The following is a 22055-nucleotide window of genomic DNA, read 5'->3' as shown; positions in this document are numbered from 1 at the left end:
ATCACAAGAAGCCCTTCTCAATTTCAGGGTGATGTTCCAACATAAATTGTATCAAATTACTTGTCTAAATATCCTAATGGTGATCAATCATTAAAATATATAAGATAGTTTAAATCGCGGTGATTAATAATTCAAAGCAAGCATTCATTCATAAGCAAATTAATAAAATCACATATTCATGCTAAGACTCGTGGCCTAACCCTATCAAAAGTAGAATTAGTTACACATACTCATAATAAAAATCAAAGAAAATATCATTAACTAGAAAAAATATGAAAACACCTTGTAGGTAAGAAGTCTGAAATTCTCCAAAGCTTGCTAAGTTCTCTCGATGTTGCGTTGAAAACCCTAATTGCTAAAAAGCCTTGTTTATACTAATCCAAATTAAAACCCTCATAAAAAAGGTTTTCTAAAAACTAGGAAATAAAATAATAAAAGGATAATTAGGAATTACTTTCTCATTCTAATTAGGAAATCTGCCTATTAAAGAGATAACCACGTTTTTGAACCTTCAAGTCTCCAAAACAAGCCCAAAATGACTTGAATTAAAGAGTAGGACCCCCTCTTCAAGTTCCAAGAAGAGTTTAAGTTCAAAATCCATCATCTTCCGGCCCAAAAGTCGCACATAAGCTTTGTAGCCAAATTTGCCAGCACTGCACATTGGGCATAAATTAATTCGCCACGGCCAGATGCTTCGGGATAAAATTATGAAATTTTGATACAACCTTCTTGATAGATTCACGAATCCGCTCCAATTAGAATCACTAAAAAATTCCACCATTTGATTACTTTATATTCAGAACAAGTTCGCATGTCCTACATTAAAAATACATAACAAAACATCAAAATCTCAACAAAATAATAACCAAAATATACAAAGAATAGGGAATAATATATAGTATAAAATGGACTCATCAAAAAGCTTAGCTTTTTGCTTGAAACTAAGGAGGGTGTAGTCAATTTGAATTTAATAGGATTTTAATGGATTTTGGAAGATTTCTATGGATTTATATTATAGATTTCTATGGATTTGTATGAACTTTTTTCATGGATTTCTTAGGATTTTTATTTGACTTCTACAACATAAAATGAATTTATTTCTCAGTACACAATCTAAAACATATATGATATCAAAATACAAACCAATGCAATATATTTTTACTTTTCTCATTTGAATTATAATTTTTTATGAAATTTTTAACAAACCAAAACGTAAATCATTGATGGTTTCAGATGATATCTAAGAAATTGTTGAGTACACACACCTAAGAAAACCTATCAAAGTAAACCCTAACTTTACTGTAATGATAAACTCGTTTTGCAAAAGTGATATTTCTAAATCCTCACATCTCAAATGGAAAAACTTGAGTTTTTCTTCTTTCACCAAATACTCAACCAAAATGCAAACTGATTTTTGCTCTACTTGTCTTGTATGCATGTATTTTTGAAAGCCCTCTATAAACAATAACTTATATTTTGCATCTAGCACTTCACTTCTCTAAGGATGGTGCTTTTGAGTGCTTTAAGTACCCTCAAAAGAAGGGGAACAAAGACAACTAAAACCAGCTGCATCTTATGGAACCTTTAATTAACTTAACTACACACTACAAAACAAGAAAGAAGAAGTTGGTTTTAGTTTTGTTTTTGTTCCCCTTCTTTTGTCACATTGATTAGAAATATAGTTGAGGAATTCGTTTTAAGGGTACTTTAAGCACTCAAAGTCCCCATTTTTAGGAAAGTGAAGTGCTTGAGTGGTGTCAGCCATTAAGTATTGGATGCAGAACATGAGCTTTTTTTATAAAGAGCTTCCTGAAAGACGTGGATGCAAGACAAGTATAGCAAGAATCAATATGCATTTTGGTTAAGTATTTGGTGAACGAAGAAAAACTGAACCGAGTTTTTCCATTTGAGGAATGATTTGGAAAGATAACTTTTGCAAAACGAGTTTATCAATATAGTAAAGTTAGGGTTTTCTTCGGTGTGTGTACTCAACAATATTAAATAGGAAAGTCTAGAAAGAGATTTTAATTAGATTTACTTATTTTACCATGATCTAAAAAAATATAGTAGAAATGACATACTGCAATACTTGAAAAGGAAATGTTTGGTGGTGTTTGGTGGTGTTTGATGACATTTGAAGTTGTGATGCATGAAATTCTTTGAATATGGATTTCCAATTGATGCAGAAATAAAAGCTAAATACTACTCACTACCCATTGCTTATAAGGAGCTCCCTATGCAGACATAAATGGTTTGAATCACAAATCTCGTTTACAAAGTAAAATTGGAAGCTTTTTGAGAAAATAGTAACGGAGTATACAAGTAATTTTACTTAGCTTTATTATGTTTTGTAGTTTTATCATTGTCTTTTATTTGTGGAATATGCTTAGCTTTCTAATTTATTAAGCAAATTTGTTTTTTAGTCTAGAATTAATTTAGTCTTATTAATAGATATTTCCAAATGGGTTTTCTTGATAAAAAGAGGAAAATGATACATTCGGTCTTATACTTCATAAATTTTAGCATGTGCTCCTATTTGTTGCAATATGAGGGGTTTGACAACCCCATCATTTTGTGTTTAAAAAATCACGCTGAACGACCTCATATTGCGTTTAAGGTAATGTTATAGATCCTTTGTTGAACCAGGTTGTAGATAAACTTAAAATACAGAGTCTTATATAGAGAGACCAAATAGTCTTGTGTGATAAAAACATTGTAAGTCTATTGCACACACCATGATTGAAAGAGGATTACATTATTGGACTATAAAGCTTATATCATTTTTTTATTATCTTTTGAATTTTAGTGTTAAAATCAATAAAGCACACTGCCAGCATATAATGTCTTGGGACGAAAAACTATTTTACGTGGTTTGTATTATTTTTAGGGTCCAATGTGACGCCTTTAGCCTAAACCTGTAGGGCTTCTATCCAAAAAATGTCTCAGTTGAAGAGTGGACTATTGTGAGTAAGCATGTTGGTGTATTTGGTAGGAGAGGCATGTATGAAGAAGCTTACAAAGGTGAGGGTGTCATGGGTATTGGTGTTGAGTTATGACAGCTTTGCATATCACATAAAGTCGTGGTTTCTCCATTGACCTCTTTTCCTGAGGAATGAACAAGTGCACAAACGCGAACATTATAGAAAATTTCAACCTGCTATAGAACGGTAATGAGATTGAAACTCATTAAGTTATCCGGACGGCACATTTATTTTTATGAATGTTGAAAAACCTTTAAACTAAAGTTCATCCCAAACTGCCTACAATTACAGTGGCATGATCATTGACTGATAAGAAACAAATTGAATGTCCAGCAGGGTATACAGCAGATTTCAGATTATCCTCGGGTTAAAAGTTCCATCTTTCAATTAATGTACAAACAATACAAGAGTAATGTGCATTGAACTAAAGCTTATGCAAACGGTTTGACATCTCTTATAAAGATTTTATTATAATAAAAATCACAATATATTCGGCGATAATTCGTTTCTCATATAATGCCAACAGAAGAAAGAAAAAAAAAATGCATTACTGTATTGATTGTGTGAATGAAATAAGAAGTAAATTTATACATACCAATTCCCGGGTGACGGAAGCTGCTGACACAAGATTGAGAACAAAAGAAACGCAGCGAAACAAAGAAAACCTAGCAAAAAATAAGGATCAGCAAGAAAATAGTTCATAGTTGTAAGGAAGGTCTAAAATATCGATATTATCCCGATATTTCCATCGAAAGTTCCGTGTTTTTGGACTACCGATATTTCTGATATCATCGATATTTTAGACCTTGATATGAACTCTATGTGATACTAAGTCACTCATGTATCTTAGCATGCAATGTATAAAGTGTAAAATATTGTACTAATTCATTATATATAAATGATTATGGTATGTTTAAACTTCTTTCATTAATTACTACATATTTTTTACACTTACAATGTTTGCCAGCTCGCTATATAATCAACTTAAATAAGTTAAATCCATCGTGCAATGCATTTCCTTCCAATTTTTTGTGATAAACTAATAGATAATTGACTAAATAAACATTCTGCAAAGTTTCAATAAAAATTTCCAAGTTTTTCTTACAATTTCCTTGGTTTTTATTCAATTTTTATCGACATCGATAATATCCCAATATTTCGAACGAAATTTTCGTGTTTTTAAGACTACCGATATTTCCGATGTCATCGATATTTTAAACCTTGGTTGTAAGAAAGCAAATGTGAAATAGTTCACAGTTGCAGGACATCAAAAGTAAAAATGTATAATTGGTTAGTAATTAGGTGGAGAGAACTGATAATTTGGGCTTTAAACCTAAACCCTTCCATTTCACGAACCAACTCCCCTTACTCTGTAACCCAGCAAGCGAAATTGGTCTCCTTGCGCAAATGGCTTAAGATAAAAAAAATTAAAAAAAAAAAAAAAAAAAAAGAAAACAAACCAACTAAGAAATGAGAGAGGGAGGAAAGAAAGTACCGTTTAAGCTTCCTCTGGTAGAAGCAAAGGGTCGGCGAGAATGGATGGATTCAGATTACATTATCGATGGGTTGCAGGATTTCACTGAGGCTCAGATTGGATCTTTATTTTGGATTCTGAAGAATCATTTTAAAGGAAAACTAATGAAAAGAGCTTGAAAACTTTGAGTTTGAATGATAAAGACAAAATAAAGGGTAAAATGAATAGTACCAAGATTGACTTTTTAGTGTAAAAATATGGTTTTTCGTTAAAATGAACAGTACCGCGGACTTTTCGTTAAAACTCCATTCTTTTAAATGGTTGAGAGAGAACAGAAGATTTGAGAAATGAAAAGATGGAGATCAAACATTTTCTCCCTCGTGGAGATCAAACGTTTCTCTCTCTTGCTCAAACAATTATTTTTCTTACTCATTATAGAGAAGGATTCTGAGTGATTTTAATTTTGCTACGTAATTCTGAGTGATTTTAATCACCTGCCACACCGTGATTGATTAAAAATCTTATTGAAATTTATCAAGGTTTTTAAACAGATAGTGACACGTGGCGTAACATAATTGATTAAAAATCTTATTGAAATCTATCCTCAAGGTTTTTAAACAGATGGTGACACGTGACGTAACAAAATTGATTAAAAATCTTATCGAAAATATATCTTCAATGATTCTAGTAACATGTGACGCGAGAAAAATTGGTTAAAAATCTTATCGAAAATCTATCCATAAACATTAGACTTTCGGACAATGACACATGACCTGACCAGATCAGTTAAAATTCCTATATGAAATTAAAAATAAAATTATTTTTATTAGTTTATATAAAAATACTAATATTTTAATAAGAATTGTTTGGACTATTTAGTATAGGGTGAAGATTTACAAGACAGTTAGTGTTCACAGTTTGGCCATTGCCTAGAAGGGCCTTACTACACTAAAATTGCTGTTAGACCATCTTCAACCGAAAGGGTTAAATGTTGCCTGTCCATAATTATAGTCTTCCAAAATATTATTTTTAAATGAACAATGTCCGGCTATATTTATATATCATCTCCAACCGAAAAGGGCTAAATATAGCCCCTCAATAATTTACTATTTTTAAGTTTGTTCTCTTAACTTATTGGTTAATTGAATTAAACTACTATATTAAAATAAGGTTATCTAGACATATTGTAAGCACCTATCTTTTGCATTAATGAGGGACCGTCATATTGTCCTTAAGATAGATGGATGGGCGCTGGGCCTCAGGCGAGTCTCATTTCTTAGTTCTTTTGGGCTTTCTTTCCTCTAGGCCCAAAATTTAAATATTAACCCAAATAGTGCCCCCTTCAATCGTTGTTGAGCCTGCAAACCGAGGCGTAAATGATGATTGAACAGCCGCTATCGTCGCACGCCCCTACTCGGAACTTGTGCCATTTTAATGCAACCATTCGTTTACCTGAAACCCTTTACACTTCCCCACGAACACTACCGTTACTCAACCATTCCTCTATATATAATCCTTACTTGATCTTTTTGGCAGAATATCCTAACCATTTCAAGCCTTTGAATTTTCACAACTCTTTAGAACTCCCATAGTTCAAATTCTTCAAGAATTCCTCTTGTTCTTCAACTCTTCTCCCTTGGCTCCAAATTTATTTCTTCCCACCTTTGCCTCAAATTTCCTAATGGTACCCATATTGGCTTGGGTTTAATCTCCCTGCGAGACTGGTGAGGGGATTTCTACCATGAACTGTCCTCTTAACGGCCTTCATCGTCCTCAGGTAGGCCTCCACACTGAACTCTTCTTCAAAAAGGGATGAGTACTTTGCTTAGGACCTGCATGGACTTATTAGGTCTCAATTGCTGTTGGAAACAACATTCCTAATGAGAAACCATCTTTTATAATATCTTCAGAAAGGCGCACTGCTTCAAGCTTCCGTTTCAGGACTTATGTGGCTTTGAAAAGTAACCGAGCAACCTTAATCGCACCGGTAGATCCTACTCGTGCTGTTATCCATAAGCCCAAACTTCCCCATAGCTTTTGCTTTCTTGATCACTTCATCATCATAGGTGTTTGCTTCAGGATCAACTACCATGACTCTATCGGCCAAAACAACTTGGTCGGGCTTGAAGGTTCCGAAGATTGGAAGAATTTAAGACAACAAACGGAAGTTGGATGTACTAGAACATATTTAGGAAATATTAGCAATTTTTAAGAAGAGTCAGGCAAAATGCAAACCCACCATTCTAGGATAGATGCCCTAGTCAAGGATGTAAAACTATTAAGCTAAATTTGATGTAATCTTCAACATGTACTGAAATAAAAATGACTTCTTCAATTTACTTTGGCTTGCCTTCTTTTCTTGAGACCTAAAAATGATGAGCCCGGGACTGCCTTTAGATTCCATGTAATGCCTACACTTCATCAATGTAACAATCTCTAACATCTCACAAGGTTGGGTGATATTTCTTTAAGAATTTAGCATTAATTGGATGTTTATGTAAGCTTCCTTCCTAATCTGCCAAGTAATATCCCCCTTTGTCCAATACATGGTGAATAATGGAAAGACCTTCCCAAGTTGAGCTCCACTTCCCAAAATCAAGCGAATTGCCTTCCATACTAACTTTCCTTTTTTGAAGTTTTTCAACTTCACATTTTTATTGTATGCTCGAGCAACAACTTCCTTCCCCTCTTGAATTTTATTTAGAGCCTCAATTCGGGCTATATCAAGATCTTCAACTCCTTGACACATAGCTTGAATGTACTATTCACTGTGTAGCCCGAATTGATATAAAATTTTGACAGAACTTACATTAATCTCCATAGGGAGCACAACATCTTGCCCGAAAGTTCCAGTTGTTGCCTTCTTGGAAGTTCTGTAAGCCCACAAAGTTTCTCCCAACTTCTCATGCCATTTTCTCGGCCACCATTCTCTTAATAATGTTTACCATGATCTTGTTGCTGGCTTCTGCTTAGCCATTTGATTGGGGGTAGTAAGGACTGATCTGAACCATCTCTATTTTGAACTTATTCGTAAACTCCTCTACTTTTGAAATAAAAGATGGCCCGTGGTCTGTGACAATTATTTCGGGCACTCCAAATATGTGTAAGATCTTGGATTCAATGAATTTCTTGACTACAGTTGAAGTGATAGTCTTCACAGCTGAAGCTTTTACCCATTTGGTGAAGTAATTTGTTGCCACAATTATGAACGTGTGCCATTTGCTAGAAGCTGGATGAATTTGCCCGATGAAGTGCATCGCCCATCCTCTAATGTATCATTTTCCTCTATTCTTTATCAAGAAAAACTCATTTGGGAATATCTATTAATAAGGCTAAATTGATTCTAGACTAAAAAACAAGCTTGCTTAATAAATAAGAAAACTAAGCATATTCCACAGGCAAAAAACAAAACAATGATAAAACTAGAAAGCATAGCAAAGCTGAGTGTGAAATTACTTGTACACTACGTTACTATCTTCTCAAAAAGCTTTCATCTTTACTTTGTAGACGAGATTTGTGATTCAAACCATTTCTGTCTACACATGGAGCTACTTATGAGCAATGGGTGGTGAGTAGTATTTGACTTTTATTTCTGCATCAATTGGAAATCCAGATTTCAAAGAGTTCCATGCATCACAACTCCAAATGTCATCAAACACCACCAAACATTTCCTTTCTCGTTGGATGATGCAAAGTTTCTCAAGTATTTCAGTATTTTGCAATATTTTGTGTTAGCTCATGGTGTCAGAAGTAAGTCCAATTAAAATTTCTTACCAGACTTTCCTATTTGACATTATTAAGTACACACACCCAAGAAAACCCATCAAAGTAACCCCTAACATTACTGTGATGATAAACTTGTTTTGCAAAAGTGATTTTTCCATACCTTCCCATTCCTCAAATGGAAACAACTTGGTTGAGTTTTTCTTCTTTCACCAAGTACTCAACCAAAATGCATACTAATTCTTGCTTTACTTGTCTTGCATCCACGTCATTTAGAAAGCCTTTTATAAAAAATAGCTTATGTTCTGCATCCAGAACTTGATCGGCGACACAACTTCACTTCCCTAAGGATGGGGCCTTTGAGTGCTCAAAGTACCCTTAAAACAACTTCCTCAGCCATATTTCTAATCTTCTTGCCAAAAGAAGAGGAAGAAAGACAAAACTAAAACCAGATTCTTCTTTTGGAACCTCTAATTAACTCAACTACAGACTACAAAACAAGAAAGAAAATCCTTGGGTTAGAAACTGAGAAGGATTAAAATAAAACACTCCGCAAATGAGAGAGAGTCCAACAATGAAGAAGCGAAAGCATATCAAATCGTCATTTTGCATGCGTAACAAGTTACAAGACTAAAGATCTAACTAGAAACAGAGCAATTTCGAATAGTTAGCAGACCCAAACGTGAAAAATGCACCTTTGTATTACTTACAATACGACCTTTGGCTGTTTTCATCCTTTTTCTAATGTGACAATCTAACAGTTAAGCATAAACTATTTCATTCTATTCAAAAAATTCAGGCGGGATCAACTTAAACTTTGTATTGGTCAAAACAGAAACCAACAACTAAACTCATAGGCTTATTCAAGTTTGTAGGGACAACTCACGGGTAGCACTAAAAGCCAAAATAATATAATAAGTAGATATGGCAAGGAGGACTTATAGGTGGAGTATATCCTGGTAAATCTTGCGAGTGGGCAATCACAAAATCACCGGTTGAAACTGGGCAAGATGTTTCTGCGGCAAAGGTCATGAGTCTCACTGTGGATGTGCCAACCAAAGTATGAAACCTCAATCACCAATTTCCCCCAAGAGATTGATACACCTATTACCACATATACGAGTTTACTCTAGTTAAAACTAAATTCCCAAAAGCTCTTCAAACAGTGTTGGATTATCTGATTCGTTTTTGTGTTTATCTAATAACAATTACATGCAAACAAAAACTCACTCAAAAAGTTACAAGTGTGAGATAGAACCTGCAGTTTCAGAAATGCTGAAGCTGGCAAGCTTGCCTCTTGCCACGGGGTAAAGATTAATCTCAACCGCAGAGACCTTGACATCATAGTCAGCCTTCTTATCTGGGTTGGAATTAATGCACTCTCCTAAATGTTAAGACTCTAGACTTTCCCAAGAACAATTATTCTAGAGTCATTGTTCCTAGCCTATGTCTGTTAAGTTATCTAGGAAGAACTTTCTAGTTAGAACTCTCTAGTACTTTGTATTCACTATATATATAGCCTTTGGCATATCATTTTGTATCAAGAGAGTTACAATAAGAAGTAATACAAGAGCTCTGCTGTAGAAACTTAGATTTCTCATAAACTTGTTAAGTATTTCCATCGCTCTACACTTCCTACAATCCGAAGATACTCCAAAATCCGCTTAAGTTTCATTTAACCAACATCAGTATAACAAGAACCAAACAAACCATAACAAAATTCGACACCGAAATACCATTCGATTGAATACATAAATCCAATACCAAAACTATCGAAAGAGAAACAAAACCCAAATTTTATATTTTTGTTTAAACAATTTGAAATTGCAAATACATATCAAAGATGTTGACTTTGTCTAATCAGCTAGAGAGTGTAGATGCATATACATAGTAAAGATTCCTTCTTGTTGTGATTGTATCAAAAACAGAAGAGCCCAAATCGTATTTGACTACAAACAATGAAGCAATTAGTTGAATTACTGTAAGGTGGAAAATTTGCAATTTTCTCAGGAAACAAACAGAGAATTGAAAACTTGTTCCGAAAGGAAAGTATCATGCTTTCATAAATTAAAGGAAAAGAGAAAACGGTTAGTGTGAGAAACCCACCGCAATAGTTGACGTCCTTGGCGTGGATGAGAGGGGCAACCAGGCATAGAGAAATTAGGATGATGAGGGGGATGATGGACGTCAACTGAAGAGCTATATCTTCACAGATTGCGTCGCTCCGATTCGATTTAACAATATTATCTGTAAATTTTGTGAGAAAGAGTAAACTGCCGATTTGCCCGCTGAACTATCACCCAACTTTTGATTTGCCCCCTGAACTTTTTAATTGGAAAATTAAGGACTTAAACTAATTTTTTTGGCCGATTTGCCCCCTGATGTTAATTTTTCATTCATTCCATCCAAATTTCTGTTAAATGGAAGCATATGCACAACATGTGTGGGTAGTTCGGTCACTTCATTCTTTAAAATAATTGAAAACCTTAGATTTCTAAAATATAAACCTATGCAAATATGTGTGATTCTATAGCTTTTCTGTTTGAAGGTCTAGTGAAATGACGCTTTTGTCCACAAATGAGAGTTACGTGGTTTGCACATGATAAGAGTTAACGTTAATTTGAATGAAATTTATGAAAAACTAACGGTAGGGGGGAAATCGGCCAAAAAAATTAGTTTAAGTCCTTAATTTTCCAATTAAAAAGTTCAGGGGGCAAATCGAAAGTTGGGTGATAGTTCAGGGGGCAAATTGACAGTTTACTCTTGTGAGAAATTAATCATTTAAAAAAGTAGACGACAGACGAGAGAGAGGATTTTGGATGAAGGAAGTAGGGGTGGGTTGGAAAAACCGAAAATCGAAAAAAACTGACAACCAAACCGAATCGAGGTCGAAAAAAACCAAATCGAATGTGTTAAACCAAACCGAACCGAATTTGGTTGGTTCGGTTTCGATTTTTAAGGTCTGAAAACTGGACCGAACCGAATCGAACCGTCACCCCTTTTCATTTTCAAACACTCTCCCATTCATTGCTTTCTTCATCTCTGCTTCCTCAGTCTCTCTCTCTCTCCTTCCTCTCTTCCTCTCTCCAACCTGCCAAGTCCATGGTTGTAATTTGGATCTTACATTTTCAAAGGATTACCACAAGAGGCGTAGGGTTTGTGATGAATTTACTTGACAATCCCCATGTTTTCCCTCTCCAAATCTTACGCCTCTTGTCTCTCTACTCCTCGTCTGATAGACTCTCTCTATGGACTCTCACCTACAACAACTTCACTCCCTTCTAATATTCCTTGCTTTCTACATAAACTTTCGATCTCTACCTTTCAAATACATGCCAAATAGTTTTATACTCTGGGATTCATATGGAGGTCACACCAAACATCCATCTTTGTTCCTCTGGATCTCTTATATGTTTGCCTTTTTCTTGTTGAACTGATTGTGAAAGTTAGGCAAGATTGGGAAAAATTTGCCAACCCCAACGAGTAAAAGTGCTGTCTAAGTTTCTAACCCTGTCGAAACCATTGTGTTTGGCAACAAATTCCGTGATTTATAGCGTATAACTATAGTTTTTTTATGAACCCCATTAGATTTCCAAGTATCTGCTATGAACCTGTTTGATAACCTGTTAAAGTTTGGGACGTAATGTGTGCTTTCATAGAACTGGTTCTCATAACTTGTTAAAGTTTGGGACTTGATGTTTGCTGCATTTTGAGCTTATTTTTCTGCACTGGTGATGAAAATTTGTGTTGAGGTCAGCTTGCTTCCCAGTTTGTCAATTTCTTATTCATTGGTTCTTTAGATTTTGATGCATATATTTTGCCCAAGTTCACTCTATGGAGTGTCCTGTTATTGATTAGAACTAGTTATTGGTTGGTTTGCAGTGTCTACTATGTTAGAACTTAGAACTTAGAACTAGTAATTGTAGGCCTTCTGATTTTGTGATGAACGTTGATGGTAGGCCTTCTGATTTTGTTTGTCAATATGGAATTAGGGAGTTCTGGAGCATTACACTCTATATAGTAATTGAAAAATATTTTTATATGAATCTGGAAAGCATGGACATGAATATGGAAACCTACTATTTTTGTATTTTAAATTTAGTGTTGTTCAATTTCATTTATCCTCTTATTATTTTGTGTGAATTAGATGAAGTCAATGGTGTCAAAGGTCTCAAGGGCCTCAAGCTCAAGTTCAAACTCAATGAGATCAAATTGCCATGACTGTGTTGAAGTTTGGGACTCACATCTTTAACCTTGCTGTAATGTTATGACCTTTGCAGAGACGTGGGCTGGAATTTCTGATGGTCGTTTCATGTTGGAGAAGTCATCTTCAATAGTATTATTCATATTATTTTGGGTGCTTATGTTTCTTAGGACTTTTTTTTTGCTATTGGAAAAAAAAAAAAAATCAAACCGGGCCGAAATTGGATCCAAAAAAACCGAACTGAATACAAACCAATAGAAAACCGAACCAAATTGATCCGAACAGTAATTTCGGTTCGATTTTCGGTTTTGACAAAAAACCGAACCGAACCCACCCCTAATTGGAAATGCCACTAAAAAGAAAGGAATACATACAATTTGAATATTGATCTTTCAACCTTCATAGAGGTTTTTTTGTCCATTTATTTGCCAAACTTGTAAGTTCGTGTTAGGTTTTTCATGGAGTTTTTATTTCAGTAAAAAATACATGGAGTTTTTATTTCAGTCATGTTGAAGTTTTATTTCAGTCGTGTCAACCTCTCCGTTGCTAAATTATCACTCAACATTGCATCAGAAGTTATGTATATATTTGTCACGTGGACAATACGTGAACCACTTAAAAGGATAAAAACAACATTAAGTGCACTTAGATGAGTCATTGCCAGCATTCCCTTTTATGTTTGTCTTGCATTCCTCTTATGTTATTACAGTCTAGTGGTATTTTATGGTATTCTTCTTTTCTTGTGAGATGTCTTATGTTTAATTTTCCCAAAAGTAAATTCGAACCAAGTTATTATGGTTAATCCATTATCAGGCTTAGCTCACTCCTTTATTCTTTAATGCAGATAATATCGTATGTATTAAAAAAGTGTCTAGCATCTTGCAAGTCCCAAATCATGGGAACGAGTACATAGCATGGGATGAGAGAGAAGTAGTATTACCCTTGGAGGAATAAGCGTTAGTAGTGTGTAAATAGATGATCAGGCTCCACAGGCTTGTTGAAATAAAAATATCACTCGACCGCTAAAACGTATTATTTCGTTGATACGTGTAGTTTGTTAATGATTGCATTCATTTCTTATTGTTTTGATTGGAGAGGGATGTGCACATCTCTCGTTCCACAAGTTCATAAGCGTCGCTAACCTTGAAATTAAATTTTGTTTCCTTCCCACAGAGGGATTGGTTTTCTTTTGGCCTAATCGGATAAATGGTTCCCGTGGTCATAAGGTATTCAGATGATAACCCCTGTGGTAAAAAAATTCAGATTTAAACCTCTGTGGTCTAAGTCTGTTAGGATTTATGCCCTTCGGTTAAATAATGCTGACGTGGTTGCCACATATATGCCACGTGGCTGCCAAATGTCTGCCACGTGGCAAAAATAATTTTTTTTTTTTTAAAACCTGAATTTTTACCAAAAAAAAAAAAAAAAAAAAAACCAGAAACCCAGAAACTCCCCCCCCCCGCCCTCCACCCGTTCCCCCACCCCGCCGGACTTCTTCTCCTTCTTCTTCTTCTTCTTCTTCGCGCTGGAGACCAGCTCCCCCCCCCCGACGGAGCCCTCTCCCCGCGCGACCCTCCTCCCTCTCCTTCTTCCTTCTTCTTCTTCTTCCCGCCGGTCTCCCCGCGCGACTCCTCCCTCTCCCTCTTCCTTCTTCTTCTTCTTCTTCTTCTTCCCGCCGGAGACCAGCTCCCCCTCGCCGGAGCCCTCTCCTCGCCCCCTCCTCCCTCTCCCTCTTCCGTCTTCTTCTTCTTGCAGATCTGGTTTTTTTTTTTTTTTGTAAAAATTCAGGTTTTTTTTAAAAAAAATAAAAAATTATTTTTTTTGCCACGTGGCAGACATTTGGCAGCCACGTGGCATATATGTGGCAGCCACGTTAGCATTATTTAACAGAATGGCATAAATCCTAACAGACTTAGACCACAGGGGTTTAAATCCTAACAGACTTAGACCACAGGAGTTTAAATCCGAATTTTTTTACCACAGGGGCTATCATCCGAATACCTTATGACCACGGGGACCATTTATCCAATTAGGCCTTTTCTTTTTCTTAAATGACTAGATAGATTTCCAATTATATGGACTAATATAGTGTTTCAAATTGGTATGAAAAGATCTTAATAAAGAGTTTAATGTTGTCCTAATTAGTTTGGGATTGAAACTTTAAATGAATCATGATACTTAACACACATAGTTAGATTGAAATTGCGTGTTAGTTTCCTATTTTAATAGGGAAATCCAAGAGTTGTTTCCATATAAATTATAGTCAATGCTCATAAAATAACACGCTCACTCGTTATTGTACCTAGACTGTTAAGATTGATAGTACTACAGGATAGAGAAAACACAAAGTACAGTAGCAAGATGGACACCAAGGCCCTGTTTGGCACATTGTATAAGGCACCGGATAGTACTAATAATACGGTGTACGGTGTTTGGTGGCTGTTTGGATTAAATAGGCACCAGATTAAATAATCCGGGCCCACCTTTTTTACATGGTGTTTACCCGCTTGCTTAAACCATCCAATTTCATGGTATAACTTAGTCGGGCTCTCTTCCTCTCCAGACGCACTCTTCCCCTTCCTCTCCAGACGCACTCTTCTTCTGCTTCCTCTCCAAACGCACTTTTCCGCTCCAGGCGCTCTCTCTTCCTCTCCAGACGCTCTCTCTTCCTCTCCAGACGCTATCTCTTCCTCTCCAGACGCACTCTTGCTCTCCAGACGCACTCTTGCTCTCATCCCAGGTTCGTCTTCTCAAATTCTTCTTCTTCGTTTGAATCACAGTTCATCTTTTACTTTTCTTCTTCTGGGATTCCACCCCTCCCTTTTCCCCCTCCTATTTTTCTTGCAATTGATTGAATCTAGTTATTATTTTCTCTCTAATTATGCAATTGATTATGTAATTTTGTGTTTTAATTAGAATTTTTGAATTTTAGGGTTTGCTATTAGGGTCGAATTTAGGGTTTGTTGTTGCTGTTGAACTTTAATTAGAACTTTAGTGATTGGGTAGAGTGGGAGTGTGCATGTTCACTTACCTAAACAAAACTTTGTCTCTGGCGCAGCTCTCATTTCACTCGCTGTCTCGCAGCTGCAATGCAACCATACGGACAACTGGGTAAGCCAATTTCTCTTCGCTCTTGTTCTCTCTCTCTCTCTCACTCCCCATCACCGTCTATGGCCCGAAAATTAGATCCCAATAAATTGCTGTTCTTCTCAATTTTTGCATCACTCCCTCTCAGCTTTTATCCATTTTTTAATTTTTATGTGAATTTTACTTTTTATCTGGATATATATATGTGTGTGTGAATAATTTCGGACTAGGGTTGTTGAATTGTTGATTGGCATTTATTCCACTTTGTAAAGTAATTGCCTTTTAGAAAAAGAGTGTGAGTGAGAAATAGAGAAGAAAAGGAGAGTTGCTGCTCTTCTAATGTTTCGGCTTAATTTTGATGCAACATGACACTCAATTTTGATGCAACATAAGGTGATGAATATATAATGCTTTGAGGTCGTACAAAGTGTCATCATAGACTAGACTTCTTTTCTCTCCGGAACTTGGTGTTTTGATTTTTTGAATTCGATTCGTAACATGCTTCCTTGATTGATGAATGTCAAGACATCTTTCTGATTTCATTGTAATTTTTCCTTCTGATCACCCCAACAGTCTGTAGGATTTATTATCTGCCTATGACATTTTTTGGTAGGACTTATTAACATGCTTCCTTCCGTTTTCAGTGTTATTATGACTTCATGCTCCAGTTACTTAATTTTTTGCCACTATCTAATAATGTTATTTTATATTTTCACTAGACATGGATGAAAGAAAGATTGTGCATGCTTCATTGTTAAGTTGTGGTACTTGAATATTGTGACTTGGTTGATGATGTGGTTCATGATGAATCATAATTCAGCTAGAAGGCGGAATTGGCAACTTGCACTTAGAAATTGCACATTTGTTAGGAGAATGGTAGGGTCAGCCTATTTAGACAGCATAATAGGATATGATGATGTTCAGTGTGTGAACCAAATTAGAATGGATAGAAGAACGTTCCATTATTTATGTCAAATGCTTCGTGACCACGATAGAGTAAAATTGGATGGTGTAGTGACAATGGAAGAACAAGTTTGCATGTTTTTGCATATACTTGCACATCATGTCAAGAATCGTACAATTGGGAGTAGGTTTTGTCGATCAGGGGAGACCATAAGTAGGTATTTCAATTCCATTCTACATGGAGTGTTAAGGCTACAATGTAGACTTTTGAAAGTGCCAAAACCCATTCCTAATGCCTACCCAAATCCTAAATGGAGTTGGTTTGAGGTATTCTTCATATTTTATAAAAATTACTTCTAAAATTAATGTAATTAAATATATTGAGCTTACTAATGTTAATGATTTTTTTTTTTAGAATTGCTTGGGGGCATTGGATGGGACTTACATTAACGTTCATGTCCCTAAGCGAGATAAACCAAGATACCGATCAAGGAAGGGGGAGATTGCGACCAATATGTTGGGAGTTTGTAATCTGGACATGAATTTTATATTTGTGTACCCAGGGGGTCGGCCTTTGATTCTAGAGTACTCCGAGATGCGATAAGTAGACCATCGGGATTAAAAGTTCCCACGGGCAACAATAGATTATTTGTTTATATTAGTAATTTGAAGCCTCAATTTTCTTATATATAGTAACATACATTTTTTGGTGTTTTAGGGTGTTACTACCTTGTGGATGGTGGGTACACAAATGGTCCAGGATACCTTGCACCGTATAGGGGAGTGCGTTACCATCTCTCGGAGTGGAGAAATAGAAGACTCCCAATTAATCATGAGGAGTATTTCAATATGAAACATGTTCAAGCTAGAAATGTCATTGAGAGATGTTTTGGACTACTTAAGATGCGTTGGAGCATCTTAAGAGGTCCATCATTTTTCCCAATTAAAACACAACTTAGGATTATGACAGCCTGCTGCCTCTTACATAATCTTATTAGAAGGCATATGTCAGCTGATCCGATAGAAAATGAAATTCTAAACATGGACGAATCTGAAAGTAGTGATGATGATGAAGATATGATTGAGACTGTTCAACCTACACAAGAATGGACTGCATGGAGAAACACTTTGGCTATGAATATGTACAATGAGTGGCGTGCACAAGTGTGATTTGATTAAATTTTCTTACATATGCATGTTGTCATTTGGTTATGGTTTGTTATTTGAACAAATAGTGATTTCTTATGTATTCGGTTATGATACTTTATTTGAACAAAGTGTGATATGGTTATGTATTTATTTAAAAAGTGTGATGATCTGCTTATGGTTTTTATCACTTACTATTAATTATATGCACTGTTGATTATATGCTATCTTATTGTGTATGTAATTATAGGAATGGAAAGTGAACAAAGTAGTCAACCAAAAGGGAGTAAAAGGGTTTGGAAACAACATGAAGAAGATGCATTGTTGTCCATACTTGAGGAGGCAGTTGTTAAGAATTTGCGATGTGATAACGGTTGTTTCAAACTCGGAACAATGGCTCAGTTTGAAACAACTATTAATTTGAAATGTCCTAATGCCAATATAAAGGCAGTTCCATATATTGAGTCCAAAATGAGGAGGTGGAAAAAAGATTATGCAATAGTTTATGACATGGTTAATAAAACTGGTTTTGCATGGAATGATGTACGAAAGTGTATTGAGGTTGATAGCACTAAAGTATGGCGGTCCTATGCAAACGTAATTCTCTAACATAATACTAGAATTTAACTTTACATATTTGATTACTTAACATGTTCCTTTACATACAATTTAATAGTATGATTGTGTCTACCAAACCATATCCTTTAGCCCCATTCATTATGACAGCTTAATTAAATTAATGGATGCTTGATTATATTAAGACAGGTTGAAGGGAACAAAATAAGATTATTTGTATTTTATGGATAATGTGATTTGTTTTCCCATTGCAGGTTAACAAAGAAGCAGAGGGCTGGCTAGGAAAATCGTTTCCATTGTATGACAGATTGAATGTTATTTTTGGGAAAGACCGAGCAACCGGAGTAGGAGCTACAACTCCTACTCAGATGATGAATTAGCTTGCGCACATTAATGAAGATGAAGATGAAGATGAGGTGGAGACTAGTTCTCCTTCTGTTGCTCGACGGTCTGGCAGTTCAAGTACCCGGAAAAGGAAGAGAGTTGCTAATGATAATGATCTTCCTGTGGCATTTAAAGAAATGCTTTCTAAATCAATGGATAAGTTGGATGAAGTTTTACAAGCTGCTTTTGGGAAATGAGTGGATCCAAAACCTGAGATTGCTTTAGAATTGTCAAAGATAGATTTATCTATTGAGGATCAAATCAAGACACTAAATATTCTTTTTGAAAAGCCACAGAATGAGAGGACTTATCTATTGAGGATCAAATCAAGACACTAAATATTCTTTTTGAAAAGCCACAGAATGAGAGGACATTCTTGTCTTTGGATGGTGCAATGAAAAAAGCTTTCGTACTCATGTTACTTGGACAACCGCAATTGACATTTCAAACCAACAACAATATGTTTTGTTAAAAATATCATGCATATCTTTTGTTAAAAGCAGCATGCATATATTTTGGCTATCTGGACAAACTGTTTCTTACTGAAACCAACTTGTATTTGTATATTTAATGAACCTGAATATGTGGTTGAATTATATAACGTAACGATTGTAGTTGTTTTTTTGTGAACCTTCTTTTATGTTATTGGAAAATATTTTGAATTTGATGTATGAAATTTACTATTTTTCTTTGTTATTTGAAAATTTGTGTGGTTTTCAATAGGTATAAATATGAGAAAATTTCAACAAATTAATTTTTTTTTCCTCTTGTCCTATCCGGTTCAATACCAAACACAGTATAAATAATATGGTCATTAATCTGATACTGCACCAAACGTCCAACTAATTTATTCAATACTATCCGGTGGCTATTTATCCTATCCAACAGAAATAGTTAGTACAATCCGAGCTGCCAAACGAGGCCCAAGGATTTACGTGGTTCGTCAATTTGTGCCTATGTCCATAGGCAGCGATCAATCTTCCAATCAAAATAATGGATACAACAAGAATAATCTTACCAAACAAAAGAAAAGGCTTAATGAATACAAGAAAGTATAACATACTTTTACCGTGTCTCTAGAACAATTGACAATGTACGAAGTTCGCCTCTAAGATGCTCTCATATAAGTATTGAACTAAACATGGTAAATACCAATATTAAACTAAACATGGTAAATACCAAAAATATATATGACAATATTTGGGAATTTCTTATATTTCATTAATCTCCAAAGTGGAGTATATATAGGAGTTACAATTGGTATTACATATGTACTTCACCAATGTGGGACAATAAACTACTATTTACATTTTAACTAATGTATAACTCGCAACACTCCCCCTCAAGTTGGTGCAAAGATGTCACGCATGCCCAACTTGTCAAGCGAGTCGGAAAACGCACTATTAGACACAGCCTTAGTAAGAGCATCAGCCAGTTGATCTTCAGATCTCACAAACGGAAACATAATAATTCCAGCATCCAATTTTTCCTTAATGAAATGTCGATCAATCTCCACATGTTTTGTTCGATCATGTTGCACTGGATTATGAGCAATCTCAATAGCAGCCTTGTTATCACAATGAAGTTTCATAGCACTTTTGTGTTTAAACCCAAGATCTCTCAACAATTTTTTCAACCACAACAACTCACATACACCATGAGACATACCACGAAACTCAGCTTCTGCACTTGACCTAGCCACCACTTTTTGTTTCTTGCTTCTCCAAGTAACTAAATTACCACCCACAAACATAAAGTATCCAGATGTAGATCGCCGATCAGTGATAGAACCAGCCCAATCTGCATCTGTATACCCTTCGACATTCAAATGATCATTCTTGGAGAAAACCAGGCCTCTGCCAGGAGCCATCTTCAAGTACCTCAAAATACGAGTTACTGCATCCATATGAACTTCACTAGGTGAGTGCATAAACTGACTTACCACACTAACTGCATAAGCAATGTCAGGGCGAGTGTGAGACAAATAAATTAATCTCCCCACAAGCCTCTGATACCGTTCCTTATGAGTTGGAACTTGATCTGGAAATAAGCCCAGACGATGATTCTGCTCAATCGGAGTATCAACAGGTTTGCAATCTAACATACCTGTTTCAGCTAACAAATCAAGAACATACTTCCTTTGAGATAGAAAAATACCATGCTTGGATCGTGCAACCTCGATTCCAAGAAAATACTTCAATTCACCCAATTCTTTCATCTCAAACTCAGTAGCTAGGTACTTTTGAAGGTGTTGTATCTCCTTTTGATCATCACCAGTCACTATCATGTCATCAACATAAATAATCAATGCAGTTAGCTTACCATTTTGTCGCTTTAGAAACAAAGTATGATCTGAATGACTCTGGATATACCCAAACTTCTTCATTGAACTTGTAAACCTCCCAAACCATGCTCTAGGAGATTGTTTCAAACCATACAAGGCATTTCGTAACCTGCATACAATACCTTTTCCAGGAGATGTTCCAATACCAGGTGGGAGATCCATATACACTTCCTCCTTAAGATCACCATGAAGGAAAGCATTCTTAACATCAAACTGCAACAGAGGCCAATCCTGGTTTGCTGCCAAGGACAGAAGAACACGCACAGTATTAAGTTTGGCAACAGGAGCAAAGGTCTCCTGATAGTCCACCCCATAGGTTTGAGTATAACCCTTAGCAACTAATCTGGCTTTATACCGATCAATAGAACCATCTGCTTTGTGCTTAATAGTAAACACCCATCTACATCCAACGGCTTTCTTCCCGTTTGGTAACGGAACCAAATCCCAAGTAGAATTCTTTTCCAAAGCTTCCATCTCAACTTTCATAGCATTAACCCACTTAGGGTCAGACAAAGCATCTTGCAATTTTGTTGGAATTGATACACTAGATAGCTGACATATGTAAGATGCATATGGTTGGGACAAACGATGAGAAGACACATAATTGTTGATAGGATATTTGGCTTTGGCATGCATATCAGGCTCATATTGTATTTTAGGTTTTCCACGATTAGCTCGTGGAGGCAACTGATAAGTAGAAGAATCGTCAGAATTTACCTCATGTATGCCACCATCTTGTACCAAACAGTTAGAAGAATCATCACTGGACGAACCATCATCAGGCAACTCGTTAGACATATCAGCAGCAGGCAACCGATCATCAGATATATCCGCAGCAGGCAACTGATCATCTGTAGCCGACTGATTAGTATCACGCAAAATAATAGGTTCTGTTCCCAACTCTGTCTGTAACACATCATCCATATCATCTCTTCGAATCTGCACTTCACTCCCCCTCTCCCCCTGAAGTGGAGAGTCGGAAGAGGGCTTCACAAAATACGAAACTTCCTCATGGAAGGTGACATCCATGGTAATATAAGTTTTTTGAGTCGGAGGATGATAACACTTATAGCCTTTTTGATTGTTAGCATACCCAATAAAGACACACCGGAGAGCACATGCATCAAGTTTACTCCGCTGATGAGAGTAGACATGCACATACGCAATACACCCAAACACTTTCGGAGGAAGCTTTGAGACAGAAACAAGAGAAACATGTTTTTGTAGCACATC

The 22055-nt window shown here is 35.9% G+C and overlaps 3 protein-coding genes and 1 long non-coding RNA gene across 4 annotated transcripts; 1 reads left to right on the top strand and 3 right to left on the bottom strand.

Annotated features, from left to right (window-relative positions):
* Positions 1–236: 236 nt before the first annotated feature.
* On the bottom strand, positions 237–8464 carry LOC139190247 (uncharacterized). The gene is made up of 3 exons (XR_011574339.1): positions 8342–8464; positions 3577–3646; positions 237–816 (listed from the first exon to the last, which is right to left on the bottom strand). It is a non-coding gene; the product is annotated as an uncharacterized lncRNA (long non-coding RNA).
* Positions 8465–13452: 4988 nt separating this feature from the next.
* Positions 13453–15117, bottom strand: LOC139189778 (uncharacterized). Its single transcript, XM_070809002.1, has 3 exons — positions 14886–15117; positions 13853–14139; positions 13453–13626 (listed from the first exon to the last, which is right to left on the bottom strand). The coding sequence occupies exons 1-3, from the start codon at positions 15115–15117 to the stop codon at positions 13453–13455; spliced, it is 693 nt and encodes a 230-aa protein (XP_070665103.1).
* A 2296-nt stretch (positions 15118–17413) lies between these two features.
* On the top strand, positions 17414–18474 carry LOC139189777 (uncharacterized). The gene is made up of 3 exons (XM_070809001.1): positions 17414–17528; positions 17769–18115; positions 18349–18474. The coding sequence occupies exons 1-3, from the start codon at positions 17414–17416 to the stop codon at positions 18472–18474; spliced, it is 588 nt and encodes a 195-aa protein (XP_070665102.1).
* Positions 18475–19663: 1189 nt separating this feature from the next.
* LOC139189776 (uncharacterized mitochondrial protein AtMg00810-like) lies at positions 19664–21673 on the bottom strand. Its single transcript, XM_070809000.1, has 2 exons — positions 21540–21673; positions 19664–20931 (listed from the first exon to the last, which is right to left on the bottom strand). Exons 1-2 carry the CDS (start codon positions 21671–21673, stop codon positions 19821–19823), a joined length of 1245 nt encoding a protein of 414 aa, XP_070665101.1. The 3' UTR covers positions 19664–19820.
* Between the last annotated feature and the right edge of the window lie 382 nt (positions 21674–22055).

Source organism: Malus domestica, chromosome 12 (assembly GCF_042453785.1).
Source record: "Malus domestica chromosome 12, GDT2T_hap1".
In the NCBI taxonomy this organism is placed as follows: Eukaryota; Viridiplantae; Streptophyta; class Magnoliopsida; order Rosales; family Rosaceae; genus Malus; species Malus domestica.
Note: the sequence above shows the minus strand (reverse complement) of the source record. Positions and strands in the feature narration are given on the sequence as shown.

Excerpts from the sequence above, each read along its gene's own strand:
- LOC139189777 (XM_070809001.1), top strand. The coding sequence starts at position 17,414 with ATGGACGAATCTGAAAGTAGTGATGATGATGAAGATATGATTGAGACT. Across the intron at positions 17,529-17,768 it reads GAATATGTACAATGAGTGGC|GAATGGAAAGTGAACAAAGT; the intron begins GTGCACAAGTGT and ends ATGTAATTATAG. Across the intron at positions 18,116-18,348 it reads TATGGCGGTCCTATGCAAAC|GTTAACAAAGAAGCAGAGGG; the intron begins GTAATTCTCTAA and ends TTCCCATTGCAG.
- LOC139189778 (XM_070809002.1), bottom strand. The coding sequence starts at position 15,117 with ATGAGAGCAAGAGTGCGTCTGGAGAGCAAGAGTGCGTCTGGAGAGGAA. Across the intron at positions 14,140-14,885 it reads TGGATGGTTTAAGCAAGCGG|ATCTGCAAGAAGAAGAAGAC; the intron begins GTAAACACCATG and ends AAAAAAAACCAG. Across the intron at positions 13,627-13,852 it reads CCGGCGGGGTGGGGGAACGG|GGGTTATCATCTGAATACCT; the intron begins GTGGAGGGCGGG and ends TTTTTACCACAG.
- LOC139189776 (XM_070809000.1), bottom strand. The coding sequence starts at position 21,673 with ATGATCAGTTGCCTGCTGCGGATATATCTGATGATCGGTTGCCTGCTG. Across the intron at positions 20,932-21,539 it reads AAGATGGTGGCATACATGAG|GTTACGAAATGCCTTGTATG; the intron begins GTAAATTCTGAC and ends TATTGTATGCAG.